Raw genomic sequence first — 19,468 nt, 5'->3', positions numbered from 1 at the left:
GAATCCCATGAAGCATCTCTCTCCGGGAGTCATGTCTGTGAGAATCTTGCAATGCCTCATGGGATTTGTAGTTCCACCACAGCTGGAGGGCCAGAGTTTGGCTGCCCCCCAGCTGCTTTAGGTGGAGTTGCAGATGACACTTGTGGAAAAACTCATACCATAGGTTGGAAGATCTGACTCAGTGGAAGAAGCAATTCAGGGAGATAATCAATTCATGTGCTGGCAGGATAAGAGGAGAGCAGAGAGAGACAAGCTCATCACTGTGCTGCTTCTACTTTCACTGTCCAGTCACAGGCCGGGGGCATGTCCGGGACTCCTGGGTTGAATGATGCTGGCCATCAGACATCTAGGGGGCAGAGAAAGGTACTATGGGGGAAATCTCTGAAGTAAAACTGAATATTGCAGCTAAAGCTGGTTTTGAAAGGAAGAAGCGGTGCAGGGAGATAATCTGCTCATATGATGACCGGAGAGCTGTGCTGCTTCTCCTTTCACTGTCCAGTCACAGGCTGGGGGCACGACCGGGACTCTTGGGTTGACTGATGCTGGCCATCCAGGGGACAGAGCGAAAACTACGGGGGGGGGATCTACAGAGCAGCAACAGCTGGTTTTGAAAGGAAGAAGCAGTGCAGGGAGATAATCAGCTCATATGATGACAGGAGAGCTGTGCTGCTTCTCCTTTCACTGTCCAGTCACAGGCTGGTGGCATGTCCGGGACTCCTGGGTTGAATGATGCTGGCCATCTAGGGGACAGAGCGCAAACTAGGGGGGAAGATCTACAGAGCAGCAACAGCTGGTTTTGAAAGGAAGAAGCAGTGCAGGGAGATAATCAGCTCATATGATGACAGGAGAGCTGCGCTGCTTCTCCTTTCACTGTCCAGCCACAGGCAGGGGCAAGTCCGGGACTCCTGGGTTGAATGATGCTGGTCATCAGCCATTTAGGGGACAGAGAAAATGGGGGAAATCTTCAGAGCAGCAAAAGCTGGTTTTGTTATTAATTTGTATTTTGTTATGTTTGCTTTAAAACAAAGATTTTTTGTTTTCTGAATGCGATTAGAATTCTACGTTACAAACAAAGGAAGTCTCCCGGACTATGAAGGAGACACACAGAGAATGAGAAAGCTCATTGCACGTTTCAGATGGGTCTGTAGAGGGTCCTCACCTTTTATAGACCACCTTCAGGTCCTTCCACTCCAGGAAGCTGCACATTTTAGGTTTGCGGCTGAGAACCGTCTGCATTAGATCTCGCACGAGCTTCTTCTTCTCCCGCTCCGAAGTGGCGACGTACCATTTCTGCAATCGCAGCTTCCCCTGCCGGCTGAACAGCAGCATAAATCGCATCTACGGGAGACAGTCACTGGAGATATTAGGTTATATTGGGGTGTGTGAGCAACCGGCTCCCTCTAGTGCCCAACCAATGTACTGGCAGCACGAAGTTTGCAATGTATAAGGAACATAAACCTTCCTACGGTGCAGCCTTGAAACACGAAGGGGCCCGTGGAGGCGTCTGATGATAATGAGGTCTGATGAACTGAAAATGAGTGGAGAGAACGGGGGTGGTCATACTGAACGCAGTGCCACCCTCATTTATACTTTCATTTGATTTTTTTAAAAAGCTTTGATATTTCTTCTGAATTGAAGGCATGAATAGTATTGGCATGCAATTCATCCTTAAATACTGTACTGCCGTCCTTTTTAAAAGGAGAACTATGAGGATGAGTGAAAAATCCCTCATCCTCATAGTTTGAGCCGATGTGTGATAATGAGACTGTCACAGGTCGGCTCAGTAGATCGAGAAGTGAGCGAACACATACTGTTACTCGCTCACTTCTTGATCATCTCCCTGCAGAGACTGTCACTCACGGCTCCCTGCAGGGGTTCCCCCTCCCCGCTCCGATCCTCCAGCGCTGACTGGAGGAACGAATGGTGGGGGGGCGGGTACAGCTGGCTCTGCCTCTAGATAGGCAGAGCCAGCTGTCACTCACGCAGCTGGGCGGATCTCGACAGTACTGCAGCTCGCTATATACTGAGCTTTGGGTCACCGGAAGACGCTAGTATATGTCCTCCCGTGGCCCTGAGGAGAACTATGGGGAAAAACACTTACCTCGGGCCTTGTTCACACCAAATGCAGAGCAGATCCGGTCAGGTTTCTGCACACGTACGCTAGTCTGTTAGATGCGTTTTTGGCTTAAAATGTGTTTTTTTTAATAAAAAGTTTAATGGGCTTTCAGTGCGTTCCAGGCATTTGCATGCGTCTTTGATGCGTTTGCAGATCCAGAGCAGGTAAAATAGGGCCTGCTGCAGTTTTTTCACCTGCTCTGGAACTGCAGCAAAAAATACCATTGGAATACATTGGACGCAGTTTTGATCCGGTCTGCACCTGCTCCGCGCTTGGTGTGAACAAGGCCTTATCGTTCTCTTTTAAACGGTGGACGCCAAGTGGCGGGCGCTTGTTTCTCCTGTGCCGTATTCAAACTGTTGGGTGGCCATTGTGCCTCTTTCCCCCTCTTATAATGGAGGAAGGGGAGAAAAGAGGAAATGATGACTGAATGAGTCTTTATTAGTTCTGATCACTGTACAGATCATGGCAGCAGCTGTAAAACAGGTTTTTGTTTAACCCTTTCACCGCCGCCACCTCCTTCCCTATACATCTGACCTCCATACCCTTGTAGTGATCGTGCCATGTCAGTGACTTGTATATTAACCCCCTCACCTCCCTTATCCTGCACATGTGCATAGTGTATTGTACCCAGGCTCCCTTCTCCGCCTGCTGGCAATGACCGTGTTGGGGGCTATTTCTGGCCCTGCCGGTATTACAGGTTGGACTTGTTCTGCATCTCATTCATAGTTGACTGCTACAGTGTTTCCTGACGGGTTCTATGCAACTTCCTCCTACTGAGCCTTCATCCCTCGCCATCTTCTTGTAGGGTTGTGTCTGCTTCTGATCCTTTTTCGTCTTCTATTTAAATCTCTTCATTCTGGCCTGTGGCTCCTTCCTCCTTTTATCACTTGCCACCTCCCATACTACACGAGAAACTGCCATAGCACTGACACATCACCCCTCAAAGAGAAGGGGAGCGTGTGCTGCTGGAGGGGCCGCAATAAAAGAGAAGGGGAGCGTGTGCTGCTGGAGGGGCCACAATAAAAGAGAAGGGGAGCGTGTGCTGCTGGAGGGGCCACAATAAAAGAGAAGGGGAGCGTGTGCTGCTGGAGGGGCCACAATAAAAGAGAAGGGGAGTGTGTGCTGCTGGAGGGGTCTCAGTAAAAGAGAAGGGGAGCGTGTGCTGCTGGAGGGGCCACAAAGAGAAGGGGAGCGTGTGCTGCTGGAGGGGCCACAATAAAAGAGAAGGGGAGGTAACTGTACCATCTCCCTTAATATTGTAAAGTGCTATGCACACTGCTGGCATTAAATAAACCCCATATAATAATAATTAGGGATGCACCGAGTATCGGTGCTGATGCCGAGTACTCATACTCAAGATAGGCCACACCCACAGCCCCCCCCACACCCTCCAAACACATCTCAGTCAGAATATTCTGACGTGATTTGACCTTGTCCCGGCTTTGTAATTCTTAACCTCCCGTCTTAGGGTGACAACGCTCTCTAAGCTGCTACCTAAGCCAGGGGAGCGTTGTCACCCTCGGACACACTGAGCACTAGAAGGCGATTCCTTGCAGATGGATCGCCTGCTTTTTACATGCATATACACAGCACTTTACCTGCTGTGCATTCATACCAGTCCCTTCGCCCAAGAAGCTTGCAATCTAAGGCCCCCCATCTCACATACAAGGGTCGATTTAAGACCGCACATACCGGCATGGCTTCTGGTGTGGGAGGAAACCCACACAAACTCCATGCAGGTAGTGCCCTGGTTGAGATTTGAATCCAGACCCCCAGTGCTGCAAGACTGAAGTGCTAAGTTACTATGCCTCCCATGCAGCTTCAGCGCCAGTTACTGTAAGTGGCTCCCAAGGTTCCGCTGGCTGCCCACAGCACCGATGTGCGCGTAAAAGCAACATTTTGGGGTTTGTTTTACATTTACATCAGGGGTAGGCAACCTCAGCACTCCAGCTGTGTTGAAACTACAAATCCCATAATACCACTGCCTCTGGGAGTCATGCCTGTGTCTATCAATGTTGCAATGCCTCATGGGACTTGTCGTTTCACCGCAGCTGGAGGGCTGAGATCATTTGTCCCGGTGACAGAGGGAAAAGCAAACTTTTGTGATTAAGCGTTAGAGAGCACCAAATCCCTCGCTATAGGGTCAAGAACAGTATGTTACCAATTGCATAATCATTAACAAAAGATAGCTAACGCGTTTCAGGAGGGGGAGGGGGTAAATCAACAATCCCCTTTTCAAGGCATGCCCACTATTAGGGTTGTCAGTGTGCTTGTTTCAGCTCAACCGAACTTTCAAGTCTGGCTGGTGTCATAGCCGATCACATGTGCAGCACCATGGCAACTGCAGTCCAAATACAGGCCAAGATGGCGCCTTCTTTGTCTGTAAAGCATAGGAGATTGAAGTTCCTTGCACACACTCAAAAGGACTCAGGAGCCGGAGCCGGGTAGTCAGTGGTTGTTATCCACAGATTTTTGGCTTCCATACACGAGTGCGGGCAAGGAACTTCAGTCACCAATCCCTCAGAGCCAGGAAAGGTGCCAGCTTGGCCTCCATTTGGATTCCAGTTGCCATAGTGATGCACGTGTGATCTGCTCTGACCCCAGACATCTGAGGGCTTCCATGTTTGGTTGAGAGCTGCACAAGTGATCAGCCATGACACCAGCCATTTGAGGGGCTACAAAGTTAGGTTTAAAGCTGCACATGTGACCAGCTATGACACTGGCCATTGGAGGGCTTGGAAGTTCGGTTGAGAGTTGAAATCAGCACACAGACAACCTTGAAAATAACTGTTTAGGGAAACACTGGCAGGGAATTCATAAAAACTGAAGCAGAGAAGAGTCTGGAGCAGTTGCCTATGGCAACCAATCAGCTTCCCAGTTTCATTTTCATAGCTTACCTGAACTGAAGAAAGAAAACTCCGTCCATATGGCTGCAGTGCAACTACAAATCCCATGATGCATCTGTCCCTGGGAGTCATGCCTGTGAGAATCTTGCAATGCCTCATGGGATTTGTAGTTCCTTCAAAACAGACACTCCGCCAACCAACTCGGAAACTGGGTCTGGCGCCTCGGCTTTCATTCATTAGGTGTCACCAGAACGGGGGAGAGAAAATCCTCTGGCAGGGACACCAAGTCATGTGATACCTCTCCAGGAAGGGATTCCATTTGCTTCTGAGAAATTTCCTCTCATTTCCTGTTGTGTCTCTAGGACAGGAAGTGAATGTTTTACGCACACAGCCTTCTGTTTTGGGCTCCACCTACTGTAGTCTGAACCCTGGACCCCAGTGTTGCAGAAGCACATCACTGATCCCTCCCCCATTGAGGGGGCAATATTAGTATCACAGTCCTTTACCCACATTCAGTGATAGTTCAGCGCACACACCCCTCCCCCATATACAGGTAATGGACCCTGCACAGCACCTGACACGTGACAGCCGGGCATGACGTCACCCTTGCAGGCACACAGGTTAGATACCACACCTGTGCCACCTGACGGCGCCCCTCCTACCCAACCCGCTCGACCCCACACAGGACCCCCTCTCCCCGCACTCACCATCTTGCTGCCTGTTCCCTGAGCCGCCTCTCCCCGTCAGACGGCCCGCTCTCAGGCCTCGGTCCCCGGACTCTCGTGTTTCCCGTGTCCGGACCCGGCACCTCCTCCCCCAGCCTCACCCCGCAGGGAGGGGGAGCTAGAAGGCACCGCTGCGCATGCGCCGGTCCTCGGATCCTCTCACTGCGCAGGCGCACATCCTCCGGTCTCCGCTCTGCGCAGACGCCGGATACAGGCGGCTGGCCTCAGGTCGCCAATGTGCGCATGTGCGAGGTGTTTCTACGTGGGCCTGTAAGGTCCAAACTAGCCGCTGTCCGGAGGGTGGAGCTGAAGGCTTGTTTGTAGCTATGACAACGGCTGGAACTTCTTTTACCAGTAGGCGGAGTTTTGTCTGTAGGGACGTGTCATTGCATTAGGTCACGCCCCTAATATGTGTGGACGGAGAAAGAAGGCCGCCATCATGTTGGTGGGTAGACGTACCTCTTAAAGGAGACGTAGTCAAAAAACATGAAGCCTGTTGCCTTTTTGAGAATGCAAGCTGCCTGACTGTGTTGAAGGTCCAAAGGCAAAACTGCAGTCAAAAACAACAAAGTTATAAATGACAATAAAATAACAAAATCATTTTTTTTTGCTGCAATATTCACATTTAAACCAGAGATATCCCTGCAGTACTTATTGCTCTGCCACTAGATGTCCTCAGTCTGAGTCCAGACTGCCGTGGATCCACTGGCAGCCTGTGACTGTACAGTGAAATGAGAAGCAGCACTGGATGAGCTCATCTCTCTGTCACTCGGCTCTCTTCTCCTATCAGCATGCTTCTTGTCAGCCCATGAACTGATTGCTTGTGCTGTTTCTCACACTAAAGCCCTGCTGCCTAGGGACTGCAAGAGGCTGATAACCCAGGCGGAGGTTCAGCAGCATGGCAAAGTAGTGGTGTGGATAGTGCGTTACAGTGACTATTGAACCATATTGGTGTGATAGATGCAGAAAGAGACGAGACACGTTTCCTTGTTATTAAGTCCCTTCCTGTTTTGTACTTTTAACCTTCCTATGCTCACATTTGCATAGGCTACACTCATTGGCACTGCACCTTGGATATAATAATCGAGCATGTAACAATATCTTGTCATGACTTCCTTTCTTGCTCCTTTGTACTTGTATACCTGCAATAAAGAACTATAAATCAGGGCAGGGCAAATCCCAGGAGCCGGGTCGCCAATGCACCTTACAGCTGGCACCTAACCCTTGAGGTTTTTGTCAATGGAGCTGGCCCCTGACTTGGACTGACTGGCTCCTGAATTCCATATTGATTTGGCCACCCCTGCTATAAATGATTGGCACATCCCATAATGGCTTGGCTGTGAACTCGGTGGCTGGTACATGGGTGGCTATAGAAGACTTCACAGCACATCAGGTGACTTCCAGGAGACTTGACATGTCCGTTCTTGTAGGTCAATGAGTCAGAAAGGTGAAAGCCCCAAATCCAGTTTGGACATTCAAGCAAGAAGTGGCAGTGGGGAAAAGATATCAAGAGGCAGCTCTGGTTCCTATACTCACTTCCTGTCTGCCGCTGTCCACCATAGAGGCACCATTCCGGCTCCTGGCCACCGATTGTCTGCCTCCGGCCTGGACTTGCAGAAAGTAATGCAGCATCTAGGATCCACGTTCCATATGTAGCCCCTTCTCCCTAAGTGGAGTGGTGCTTTAAATTTAGTATTACTGGAACTGTAACCAGCGTGGCTGATTTGTAGTCTGTGATCATTTGGCCATTTCTCGGTGATCTGCTGTTGTGTCCACCTACCTGTACCAGCATGTGACCCGGCCACAGAGTGGGGCAATCAATGAGAGAACATTGGGAGCGTGTATCTCTCTTCAGCCAATCACTAGCAGTTTCATGGCCAGTGGTGCATGCTGGGGAAGTGCATAAATATTCAGAAATCGCCATGTGCTCAGGGCAGTCTGCCCCTGGCCCTAGCCTGGGAGGTAGGATGTACAAGGTTGGAGAAGCTGACTAGGCCTGAAGTCTGCAGGAGGCCAGATGTGGACCCAGGTGGGGCTTGGAACTGTTTGGGAAGGAGCCCTGTGACAGCTGGAGGTGCCAGAAAGGCTAAGATGACATGGACCTCAGAAACAAGTCTGGTGTCTCTCCCAGGTAAGATCTCAAGAACGTCTTCTGTCCAGTTGTGGCTCTATTACACACTGTCATCCTACGCTCAACTAAAGTATTCCTGCACTGTGGAAGCTGGAGGGGATTGGTGAGTCTGGAGACTATTCTTGTCCATGGATGAGTGTAGCCCTATACCCTCTCTCCTAGTTTTGGCTGTTCTACAATAAAGCATCGGAAAAGTCCTTAAAGTGGCTAGTGACATCCCACATCCTGGCTAAGGATACACCCCACAGATGTCAGCCCTCCCTGCCTCTGGGGTTCACCACTTGCCTTTGGGGGTAAGGAGGGAGCTACACATGTAAATGTCCTACCAACATGGGGCTCTGGGTCGAAGAATGTATATAGCATTGTGTTCTTCAAATTGTTCATCTTACATTTACTATCTGTATGGGGGCACATGACTGCACCAGTAGCCTCCTGATTTCTGAAGTACAAGTTTCCGGAAAAGAAGACCTGAAGATTTACAATGTTATAGGGAACATCTAGAGATGATAATTGTGCCTTATCAGTACCCTTAAAAATGATCAGAGGACTTCCTGGTATATGAGGATGCCTACGTAGTCCCGTGTCTGGAACCTCAAAGCTTTATACTGTATATGTAGTGTGAGGTCATCTATGGCACTGCTGACTCTGACTGCTGGTCTCACCAGATTTGGAGTGAGATTTGGTGATTGCACCACAGTGCTGTTCACTGTTCTCCTTGCTGGAGAGGAAGCTGCACCTGAGGACCTACAGTGCAAGGATCCCCCTGCTTTTGCATCATCTGTTCGGTAGACCTGTGCTTCCTCCACCTCTTCTGATGCTTCTTGACCATTACTTTACCAGTCATCAAAGACCCAGTCATGATATGAAGAAAGCCATGCTCCCCTACCAAGATGGCCACCTTCAACAGAGACACAGTGTGCAGAACAAGGCATGGTAAGTCAGTAATGACACTAAAAAGGTCAGCTGCAGGGAAACAACAGGCAATACTAGTCCTTTGTTCTCAGATTGCAGAGTTTAGTCCTGGGGAAGGAGTTGGCGGTGGCGCTACTACTCTTGAGTTAAGTTTAGACCTCCAAGTGGCTTAGCAAGCTTACATCTCCAAATGCCCCATTCTCTGTACTTTTCTGTAGCTCTTAGGCACACCCACTTTCAGGGCAGGATTCTTGGATTGTATTGGGTTCAATAAGTAGGACACCAGTCATTTTAGTAGGTTTTGTATTTTTATTGCTGAGAATCCCTAGTAGAGATGCCTAGGGAAACAGAATACCCAATAAAAGGAGACAGTAGCTTCTTGCATACACAGATAGCAGGAAACTATGCTGGCAGGTTCCTCCAAACATGTATCATCTCCTTTCAGCTCACACCGCTGATCTGACACTTCAGTCATTGACTGGGGTGGATAAATAGTTCAGTCACTGGTTCCTCCTACTCTGACTAATGGAGCCTCCTGAACATTAGAAGGCAGAAGCAATCAATATTCTGAGCTTAGGAACATCTGCGGAACACAGGAGAGGTAACAAAGCTCAGGCTGGCTACAACCTAGCTGCATAAAACCCAAAATAAACCTTCAGTTTAAATCAGCTAAACCCATTCCAGGTGCATCATAACAATAGGTGTCCAAAGTATTACAGGTTACTTTCTTTCTAAAGCAGCCACAGCCCGAGTAGAAAAGGCTGTCCCCTGACAATGTGCTGCAGAGGAGGACCCTTGTTTTCAGTGTGCTGCCCACATAGCCTCATTGGTTGACTGGCGGCTGAGCTGTACAGCATCATTGTTTGCTAAGACACTGGTGGACGCACAGGGTCGTTGGTTTTCATGGTGTACTTGCCAGCTTCCTAGCAACCCATGACACTGTGCAGTTCAGCCGCTAGCGTCCTAGCAACCAATAACTGTAGGGGTCGCCCACTGGCATGGGTTGCTAGGACACAAGCAGTCCAGGGTTCGGTTGGCTTGGACATTCACCAGAACAAATTTTTGGTCCCCGTTTTTTTGTGCTGCTTAGAGCCCAATTGAAATTTCAGTTTACATTCGGTAAATACAATCCATTTGTATCAAAATATAAGGTGTTAAATGTCTTACAGCTTGTTTCTTTCAGCCACAGCCTGAGTCGAAAAGCCCCGTTCCCTGCCAGCATGCTGTGTAGTGGTAACCTTGCCCTCTGTGTAGAAGCAGTGGTCTGTCTGCATGTCCCCCTACTAAGTCAAAGCCATCCAATCAGCGGGGAGCATGAACTTTGCTCATTGGCAAAGTTCATGCTGCATTGAAGCATTGGCATAGGTCTGGCTTACCAGGTGGCATGTTGGCCTTTTGCAATGTGACCTATGCTTCTCCACAGAGAGCAAAGGTCCTTCTCTGTAGCATGCCGGCAGGGGACAGACTTTTCTACTCAGGCTGTGGCTGCTTTAGAACCTTTTGTTCCTATGCACCTGGAATGTACTTAGCTGATTTAAACCCTGGGTTTAGTGGGCTTTCAGGGCCCATCCATGCACGTTACCGCAGCACCCTAGGTGTGGAAGGGACCCCACAAGATTACAACATTGCGTTCATAACTCCCAAGGTACTTGTGCAATTGTTTATTAATCTATTTCCTTTCCATCAGTTATAAGACAAGTCACATACAGGCCGGGGTAAAATATAAATAAATAGATTTATTAAATATACAAACAGTATAAAAACTTCATATTCAGCAATAGAAATCTCAATATCAATATAATCTTTTCTTCTGCGAATAGCTCGCAACTTCACACACTCCGTACAGCGCTTTCATACTGCATTTCACGCATTCACACTACCCGTGGATCCCCATTCCCCCCTTAGTAGTCCTTCGAGCTTCCCCGAAGCAAAAATTCTCAAATGTAGTGAGTTTTTGTTTTTTATGCCGTTGCTGGTCAAAAGGTGGAGGTGAGGTACTGAATCTCTTCACTAGATGGCGCTAGACTCATGGCTCCATGACTTGTCCCATGAACAGCAGTGTGCCTAAGAGAAAGAACAAGGACATTGTAACTCAATATGATTACGTAATAAAGTACAATATGTATTTTGCATACACTGTATCACTACAATATATATATCCAGGTCTGCACATCTGCTATGGTATTTGCAAGAGGGTCATACATTCCCCATTTATTTTGCATTACAGATAATAGCTGGAAAAAAAACAAAGTTAGTTTGGAACACCCAAAGCTATAAAGTTGGAACGTACTACTCATAAATGATGTGAAAATCTCAAACACACCCTACCTACATCTAAAATATCACCTTGAGAGAACTGGCCCTTTATGCCCCATTCGCACCAAGTGTGTTGTCATCCGTTCTTCAGTATATATTTTTTTACTCATATATGACTGCCAGTACCAGGTCTGCACATCTTCTATGGCAATTGCAAGAGGGTCGTACCTTCCCTGTTGAACTATTCATTTATTTAGCATTACAGATAATAGGCGGAAAAACCAAAAGCTAGTTTGGAACACCCAAAACTGTAAAGTTGGATCGTACTACTCAAAAATGTTACGAAAATATCTCTAACCCATCCCACCTACATCTGAAATACTGCTTGGGAGAACTGGCCCCTTTCGGCCCTATTCCCACCAGGTGCGTTGGCATCACTTCTTCAGTATATAGTTTTTATTTATATGACTGCCAGTATCAGGTCTGCAAGTCTGCCACACACATTTGGAAGCGGGTCATACCTTCCCTGTTGAACTATTCATTTATTTTGCATTACAGGAAATAGGCTGAAAAACCCAAAGCTAGTTCGGAACACCCAAAGCTATAAATTTGGATCGTACTACTCAAAAACGTTACCAAAATATCTCTAACACATCCCACCTACATCTGAAATACTGCCTTGGGAGAACTGGCCCGTTTCGGCCCCATTCCTCATTATTGGGCCGAGGAGGGCGGCTTGCGGCGGTGTCCAGTTGATTATCTCTGAACCGCGGCGCTAGGCGTTTGCGTACCGCGGCACCAGCGGAGCAGCCGCCCCGACGGAGGGTGCCGCCCTAGGCAAACGCCTAGTTTGCCTCGCGGTAAATATGCCCCTGCATTTGCAAGAGAATCGTACATTCCCTGTTGAACCCTTCATTTATTTTGCATTACAGATCATGACTGGAAAAAAACGGAAGCTAGTTTGGAACAGCCAAAGCTACAAGGTAAGATCGTACCACCCAAAAGATATGAAAATCTCGAACGCACCGCGCCTACATCTGAAATATCACCTTGGGACAACTGGCCCTTTGGGACCCATTCATGCCAGAGAAATGGATGCCACCGAAAAACAGATGCCGACTCAAGGGCATCTATAAATGAATGGGTGTGAATGGGAGCAGTTCACACCAGTGTGTTGCATTGATGTGAGCTGCCCTGTGCTGAAAAAAAAAGTAGAGCAGGCTCCACTATTTTTTTTTTAAATGCATGGCAATGCAACAGACATCAATGCAAGGCAGAACCAATACCTTATATACTGACTGTAGCTTAGTGTAAACATCAAACCAAACAAATGCAAGGCATGTCAATGTACTATGCCCACACAAGTAAATGCACTTGCGACAACTCACATCCAACGCACACTTTTCTGTGGGAATACACCCTTAAAGCGGAACTCTTAGTAGATATAATTCATTATCATATAATCTAGGTACTTGATCATAAATCAAGTACGTAGATCGGGCTTGGTATCAGCCTTGTGTAATCCACTGTACAGAAGAGTTCAGACTGGAAGAGTGAGAAGTACAAAGAGCCGGTCAACTGTGCTCATCTGCTAACAAGAAGATAGGAGGAGAGAACATAGAGATGAACTCGTCACTCTTCTGCTTCTCTTTTCACTGTCCAGCCACAGAGGAAAAATCAGGTCCCCTGCCATGCCAAACAGGGCTCTGCTGTGTGGCGAAGCTGCAAAAATCGCAGAACTGAATGGACAGAAATACAAATCCTTTGGCAGGTCCCTATCAGGTATTTATTCTGTGTACTTAGCTGGTTGCCTAGAGTTCAGCTTTAAAAATGAGGACTGCTGTAGCTGTTGTAGCTCATGCAGCTTACAGTAATATGGGAATGATGGCAAGCCTCACCTGTTGGGTTGTGCCGAATGAGGAACAGGAAAGGATGGTCCATGATGACTTCAAGAGGAGCCATACGAGCCAGGAGAACCACAGCTGTGGGAAGATTGACATATTGTTAACCATAACTGCACAGTCCTACTCAGGCAAATACATCGAGAAGCTCAGTTCTGTCTATTAGCTGGTGCAGGCCATCATGCAGCTCCCCCATGTGCTCCAAGATGGAGACTCTCATAGTTTAGAGTTAGGACCGCACTATAAGAGGTGCCTTGGCGCGGCAGTGCGGCTTACACATCCTTTGCAGAAGACGTGTATCCAAACCTCTGTCATTGTCCTTAGTGGTGAGACAAGTTGTTTTACATGCTGGTTTGTGAGTGTGCCATGATGCCTTTCTACTGTAACATCATGCAGCTTTATGACGAGCCCATCACAGCCTGCTCTGGTACAACTCTCATCCTGCTTCTTAAACTGTGCACGGGGATCTTTATTTACTTATAGCCACATAGATCTGTTGACTTTGCAACTATTGTCTAGTATCTCTGTAACTTTACTTCATTCAAGCCCTGATGAAGGGGACGTTTTATGCCTCCAAAACACGTTGGCTTTTTGATCTCTTGTCATAAAGAATAAGATCTTACTGGACTCATTCAAGTTCTTGTGGCACTCTCACCCTTTTAATGTACTCTAGATTCTTCCAGGGATACTCCAGTTGACAGAGCTGCCTCCAAATGTTAGATACACATATCTATCTATCTTGGGGTCCATCACTCTACCAACACATATCCTGTTAAATTTCAGTATGATTAATGGAATTAAAGAATGTTGTCACATGATCCTCTCCTGTGCAACCTCCCTCTCTGGGCATATAGAGGCATACGCTAGGAACACTATGTCTGCATTTTCATAGGTTCAGATTCATGGCCTTAGTGGCAATATGAAGCTGGTCACACCCCTTGCAATCAGCAAACTTACAAACTCTACGCAATTTCCATCTTTCTACAATGAGAGCCTGCCTCAACATTCCACTCAATGTACGTTCAGCTAGATAGGCCCTAATACTAGCTGGTGACTCTAGTGAAGACCATGGCCTCATCTGGTACTGAAGACTTGACCTCTTACCTGTAGCAGCTGCAGCTCTGGTTCCACTTTCCGTCACTTCGACTTTGATTTTCTGGAATGCTTCTGACACATACAATGGCCTTTCATCTTCAAGGGGAACAACAATCAGTTTGGGACATTAGAAAATGAAGCGTTTTCATAACCCAACCCTCCTCAGAAGCCACTTTGCTCTGCTCTTCCCCATTGGCTCATTTGGTTATTACTTACTTGACAATTGGCTGAAGTCGGCTTTTTCCTCTGAGAACATGTCTTCAATGCCGAGGTTCTCAAGAGGGGTCTTCAGATTGACTTCGCTGACCAGGGAAAACCTAAGGACAAGAGAGATTATTCATATCATGTTCAGAAGGGACTTTTAAAGGAAAGTAATAGTGAAACAAGTCTATGCCTACTTCCCAAATGGTAATTGCAGGCTGCCTCCGGGTTCAGCACTCCTGGACCCAGATCATGCATGAGGATTACAATGTTAAAGTGAAGTCAAAACTCCTGATCTGCATACAACCAGGTAATTAGCAGTTACAGAAGAAGTCTGTGGTGCCTCCCTCTGTAGGATTACTTTAAAGGTCTCTGGTCTCAACTCTGTAGTTTCTAATAGCAGAGATGTATTGATCTCCATCTACAACCAACTATAAATCTCCTTTCAGTTTTTTAAAGGTGAGAGGGGTATCCATATGTAGATTAGTTGGTCTCCCAGTCCAGACACCCATTAAAGGGAATTAATCAATACTGGAGCAGACAAAATCTGGAGCAGCAGTGCATGGCTGGTGTGTGGCTCATAACTGACTCTTGGTGGGTTATGTCTGTGCCCATCTTCTACAATGACAGATGGGAGGAGGTGTGGCTCATAACGAACTGTAGGGATTCGGATGTTTCAATGTTTGGTGGATAATGGAGATTTAATCCTCCTCTACCTCTTGAGCACAGTGTTGGTGAGATCTCTGAGATCCTGAATCTGTACACCTGGTGTGGCCATTATGTGGGGCTCCTTCTCTCCCTGCTGAAATAAAATGTCAATTCTGGGTAAACTGACCTGTATATGGCTGTTGGAGGCACGAGGACCCCATAAAGTGTTTATTTTTTCCTGAAACTGCACTAGGTTCAGTTTACATGGAACTTATGCTTTGTGACATTCTATTTTTAAAGAGCCACTCCAACCAAAACAGATTACTCCATTGCACATAGAACTTAACAAGGTTCTTCCCCCCTATGTATCCCTAATGATGTTCCAAGGGAAGCTTAGCTTGGTGACATAAGTAGATTGGCTGAAATATTGAGTTCAGCATGTCATAGGCTTGTTGTAATTTAAGAAAGCTCCCCATTGTGACCCTTCTGGATTGACGTTGAAACTCTGTCTGTTTGAGCCCTGCTGCACCAAATATCTGTTTTAAATAAAGATTCTGTTTGGAGACATGTGATTATACTTACTTAGGCAAAACAAGGAGACGGGTTGATTTCTGCATATTGGCTTTCCATTGGTTGATGAGCTCTGGAGTCAGGATGTCTGTGATGGCGGACAGTGGTACATTTTTCTCATAAGGTGCGGCTATCAGCATGCTGAGCTCTCCTCCTTCATAGGGCAGCTCGATGACATCATAGTACTCTCCGTCTGGAGTTTCAAACTCACCTAAGAGACAAGAGAATTAATTATACTGTTTTATTGACCCCTGCCTGGTAATATCTGCTGTAATGCATTACAAATGCAATGGAAATTTCATGTAGAACGATACTTACTGCAGTTGTACTTGCCGGTATTGGCCATCATTTGGGTTTGGACCTCAGACCCGTCGGAACGGTAGAATGGCCTGCTGTGGGTGGCCTTCTCTGGAAACGGGAGGACCCATTTTCCGTTGAAACTGACAGCGTTGAGTAAGACCAGTCGGGTCAGTGGTGGAATAGTCTTGCTTCCCAATAAGTCCTTGATCATTCCTACAATATGAGTAGACGTTGGTCAGCGGGAAGAAATGATAAACTACGGTAGGGAAACCTAATACAACAGGGTCATTAATGAATCTGACGTTGTTCTCGTGGTATAGAAGTGTCCAATCTGCCATCTGCCATCTTGTATGGTTTACCTTTATATAAATGAAGGAGATCACAAACCAGGACCTGTTTGTTATTGCCTTGGAAAGATGCTGCTGTTATCTGATTGGCTTTGCTCTACTTGTTCTCCAACATTTGGGCGGTGTGAGTTAACCTGAAGGTCTTTAAAGGTCTCTGATCTCAACTCTAGGTCTAAAATATTAGAGTGAAGTCAAAGCTCCTGATCTGCATGCAACCATGTAATTAGCAGTTACAGAAGAAGAAGTATGTGGTGCCTCCCTCTGTAGGATTACTTTAAAGGTCTCTGGTCTTAACCCTGTAGTTTCTAATAGCAGAGTTGTCTTGATCTCCTTCCACAACCTACTAAAAATCTTGTTTCAGTTTTTTGTGAGAGGGCTATCCATATGCAGATTAGTTGGTCTCCCAGTCCAGGCATACACTGTGTATTGGTGGGTTATGCCCTTCTTCTACAATGACTGATATTTCACAGTAAGCCAAAACTTTAATTGATTAATGTTCTTTGGGAGTCACTCGGTATGGAGATGTTTGTGTCAAGTCATTGACTCCCCTATTACTGAAGCATAAGAATGGCAACCCTGAAGCCCATTTGCACCTTCAAAAGAAGTCAGTAAGGTGAATCTGTGCTTTGCCCATGCAGTATGCTTTTTTTCCCCATCCCTTGCAGCTCCGTTCAGCTGCTAGGAGTGAATGGAAAGTCCGGTATAAGCTATGAGTTGCCAAAGTTGTAGCTCACATAGGGCTAAGGACTCCCCATGTGTTTGGCCCAGTGTCACATGGATTAAGTCACATGTTCCTCCATACATGGCCACAGCAGGTATTGTTGAACAGAGTGGTAGGGGAACAAAGGAAGAGTAAATTATATTGTGGGGCATATAAGGCATACATGCTAGTTTGCACTGAACAGGTAAAGCACAGGTTACAACCATGAATGGGTCCATGGTGTGCCATTCATCTTACATCCCCTTGAAGGTACATAGCAAACACAGTCATTTTGGCTCTATGGTATTGTTGGAAAGTGTTAGAATACACATTATTGTGTCTATGGCAATAACTCCTGCAGTATACAGTTTCGGTCACTAGATGGCAGTGTTTATAAGTTCTGTTATACAGTATCTATGGTATATACTCTGTTGTATTGAATAAGGTAGAGAATAAAGCTGTGGCTTCCTTCCTGTTTTAGCCAAGCAATGAGCAGCATGCATATCTGACTGTGTGCTTGTGTTTCTCTGTGCAGCTGTGCAAGAAGTTTCAACAGAAAGCAGCGCTCTAAAGGCTGGAATAACTCTCTAAATAAGTCCACAGCCAAATATAAAATTTCCTAAATATACGAAACCCCAGACTCCTTCCATTCCCTTCTCACCATCAGTTTGGTTCTCCACCCATTGGTTCAAGATGTCCTTAGCTTGCGTTGGGTCAGCAAAATTGATCTGGGCGACATGGCGCTTGAAGGTAGCATGGAATCTTCTCAGGAACCCTGGAGTCAGGTCAAGGTCCCGTTGTACGAACAGTCCATCAGCTACATTCACCCTTGTGGCGTGTTCACCGGAGACGTTGGAGTGGTTGAGCTGATGGCGGATTTTGCGGAGAGCTCTAGACACCGTCCTTTCTACAAGAAGAAGGATATGAGAGTAAGTGGAAGTTATAGTTCCAGGTAATGCCAAGACATGAATCTCTGACTTGATTGGGAGGAGCCTGTGTAGTGGAAGGTCAATGAGGAGGGAGTTACAATAGTCAAGACGAGAGATAACAAAGGAGTGGATGAGTAATTTGGCGGTTTCATTGGTGAGGAAGGGGCGTATTTTAGAGATGTTACGAAGGTGACATGATCATGATTTATTTCCTCTTTTTTTTACAATGTTCTTTGTATTTACATGATATCAATCTCTGCTAACAATCGAAAGTCCCTAATACAGTCACAAACACGTTTTAGGACAAGTTTAAACAGAAAAGTTAGTCATAGTTAAGCTTTAGTCCCCCTTCATTGTGATGCTACTGTGCTGGAAATCCTGTGACAGGTGAGAGAGGAAGAACACAGCTCTCCCCTCTCACTGTCTAAAGTCTACACAGAGCGGCAGGGTTATCTTTAACCCTGCCGCTCTGCTCACTGCAGTCAGAGGCTCGAGACTCGGCGGCGGAGGTCGGAACCAAAGGCGAGAGGTAAGGGGGGAGGGGAGGAGGCTGCACACTGTTTACATGTGAAATCGCTGCCTCACTCTACATTTAGTCCTGCTTGTACAAAGCAGGACTGAATTTAGAGAGGGCAACTTCCCCACAAGGACACCGCTGCTCCCCCTCTGCGCCCTGCCGCCCCGAGGCCAGGCCTCAGTGGCCTTGTGGGGAATCCGGGCCTGAGCATAACATTAAGATAGGATCAAGTTGGGGGTTGGCGAGGACACAAATTAGCACGAATGGATGGTGACTTTGTCTCAGGTTTGTGCCCAATACAAATCCAAAAAGACACTGCGTTCTCTTATGTGGGCAATTGATGCTTCCACAGTCCTGTCCTTCCCAGGAGCTGCCCGATATGGCCGTGCACGCAGCACGGAGCTGTACGTGCCGGCCGTTTCTCGTGTGAATGAGGCCTAAAAGCATGCAAAATCTCGTGGCACCCCAGACTAACATGTAAAAAACCTAAAGGCAAATAATAAAACCAATGTGTGACCCCCCTAAAATTTATACCAAACCCCTATCAGAGAAATTGGACCCCCAGATAGGGGTCTGGGATAGATTTTAAGGGGGAACCGCATAACAAAAACACAAAAAGTTGGTTCCTCCTTTATACCAGAGTCCCCCCTTTGACATCAGAAGCCCCTCTTCAAATCAGGAGCCCCCCTTTCACATCAGAGTCCCTCTTTACATCAGCAGTCCCCTCCACCCCCCATTCATGTTCATGGTGCTGGCAGCCAGCCTACCAGTTTCATGGAAGTGCATGCATGCAAAAAGTTTGAAGCACCCAGGAGGCACCCCAGAGTGCCACGGCGCCCTAGTTGAGAAAGGCTGTTCTATACTATCACATAGGCCAGGGGTAGGCAACCTTAGGATTTGTAGTTTCAACACAGTTGGAGTGCTGAGGTTGCCTACCCCTGATATAGACGGTAAAATTCACCTAAAATGGCCCATGGGCTTACCGGAGTATCCGTAATTAAGAGCTGTCTGTAACTGTTTCAGTGTCTCTCCATCTGTCCCAGACTGAAGGATGTTCAATGCAGAGGAAGCGCCATAAGGTGAGAACCCCAAATTCTTATCTTTGTGTTCCCGCAGAATTTCTTGGAATAAACGAACGCCAAAGCCGGCATTCTTCTGGGCCACGCTATTCAGGGTGGTTGGACGTAGAGCTGCCACCGTCCACGACAGGAGGGTGAGTGCCAATAGGCTGTAAAAGGACACAGAAAGAAATATAAAGATACCTTAAATTT

At 47.0% G+C, this 19,468-nt stretch overlaps 1 protein-coding gene across 1 annotated transcript in view; it reads right to left on the bottom strand.

Moving 5' to 3' along the window:
- Positions 1–10,449: 10,449 nt before the first annotated feature.
- The window catches only part of SERPINE1 (serpin family E member 1), an 11,644-nt gene continuing 2,625 nt past the window's right edge, over positions 10,450–19,468 (bottom strand). Inside the window, exons 2-9 of the mRNA XM_018566670.1 lie at positions 19,181–19,425; positions 17,413–17,658; positions 15,723–15,917; positions 15,417–15,615; positions 14,202–14,302; positions 13,995–14,081; positions 12,888–12,971; positions 10,450–10,797 (exon numbers count right to left, since the gene is read on the bottom strand). Of these exons, the coding sequence (XP_018422172.1) occupies positions 10,760–10,797; positions 12,888–12,971; positions 13,995–14,081; positions 14,202–14,302; positions 15,417–15,615; positions 15,723–15,917; positions 17,413–17,658; positions 19,181–19,425 (1,195 nt within the window). The 3' untranslated portion in view covers positions 10,450–10,759. The remainder of the gene's footprint in view (positions 10,798–12,887; positions 12,972–13,994; positions 14,082–14,201; positions 14,303–15,416; positions 15,616–15,722; positions 15,918–17,412; positions 17,659–19,180; positions 19,426–19,468) is intronic.

The sequence above is a fragment of the Nanorana parkeri genome, unplaced genomic scaffold, assembly GCF_000935625.1.
Source record: "Nanorana parkeri isolate BGI_ZX_2015 unplaced genomic scaffold, ASM93562v1 scaffold968, whole genome shotgun sequence".
NCBI lineage: Eukaryota > Metazoa > Chordata > Amphibia > Anura > Dicroglossidae > Nanorana > Nanorana parkeri.
This window is presented reverse-complemented; position numbering and strand designations above follow the sequence as displayed.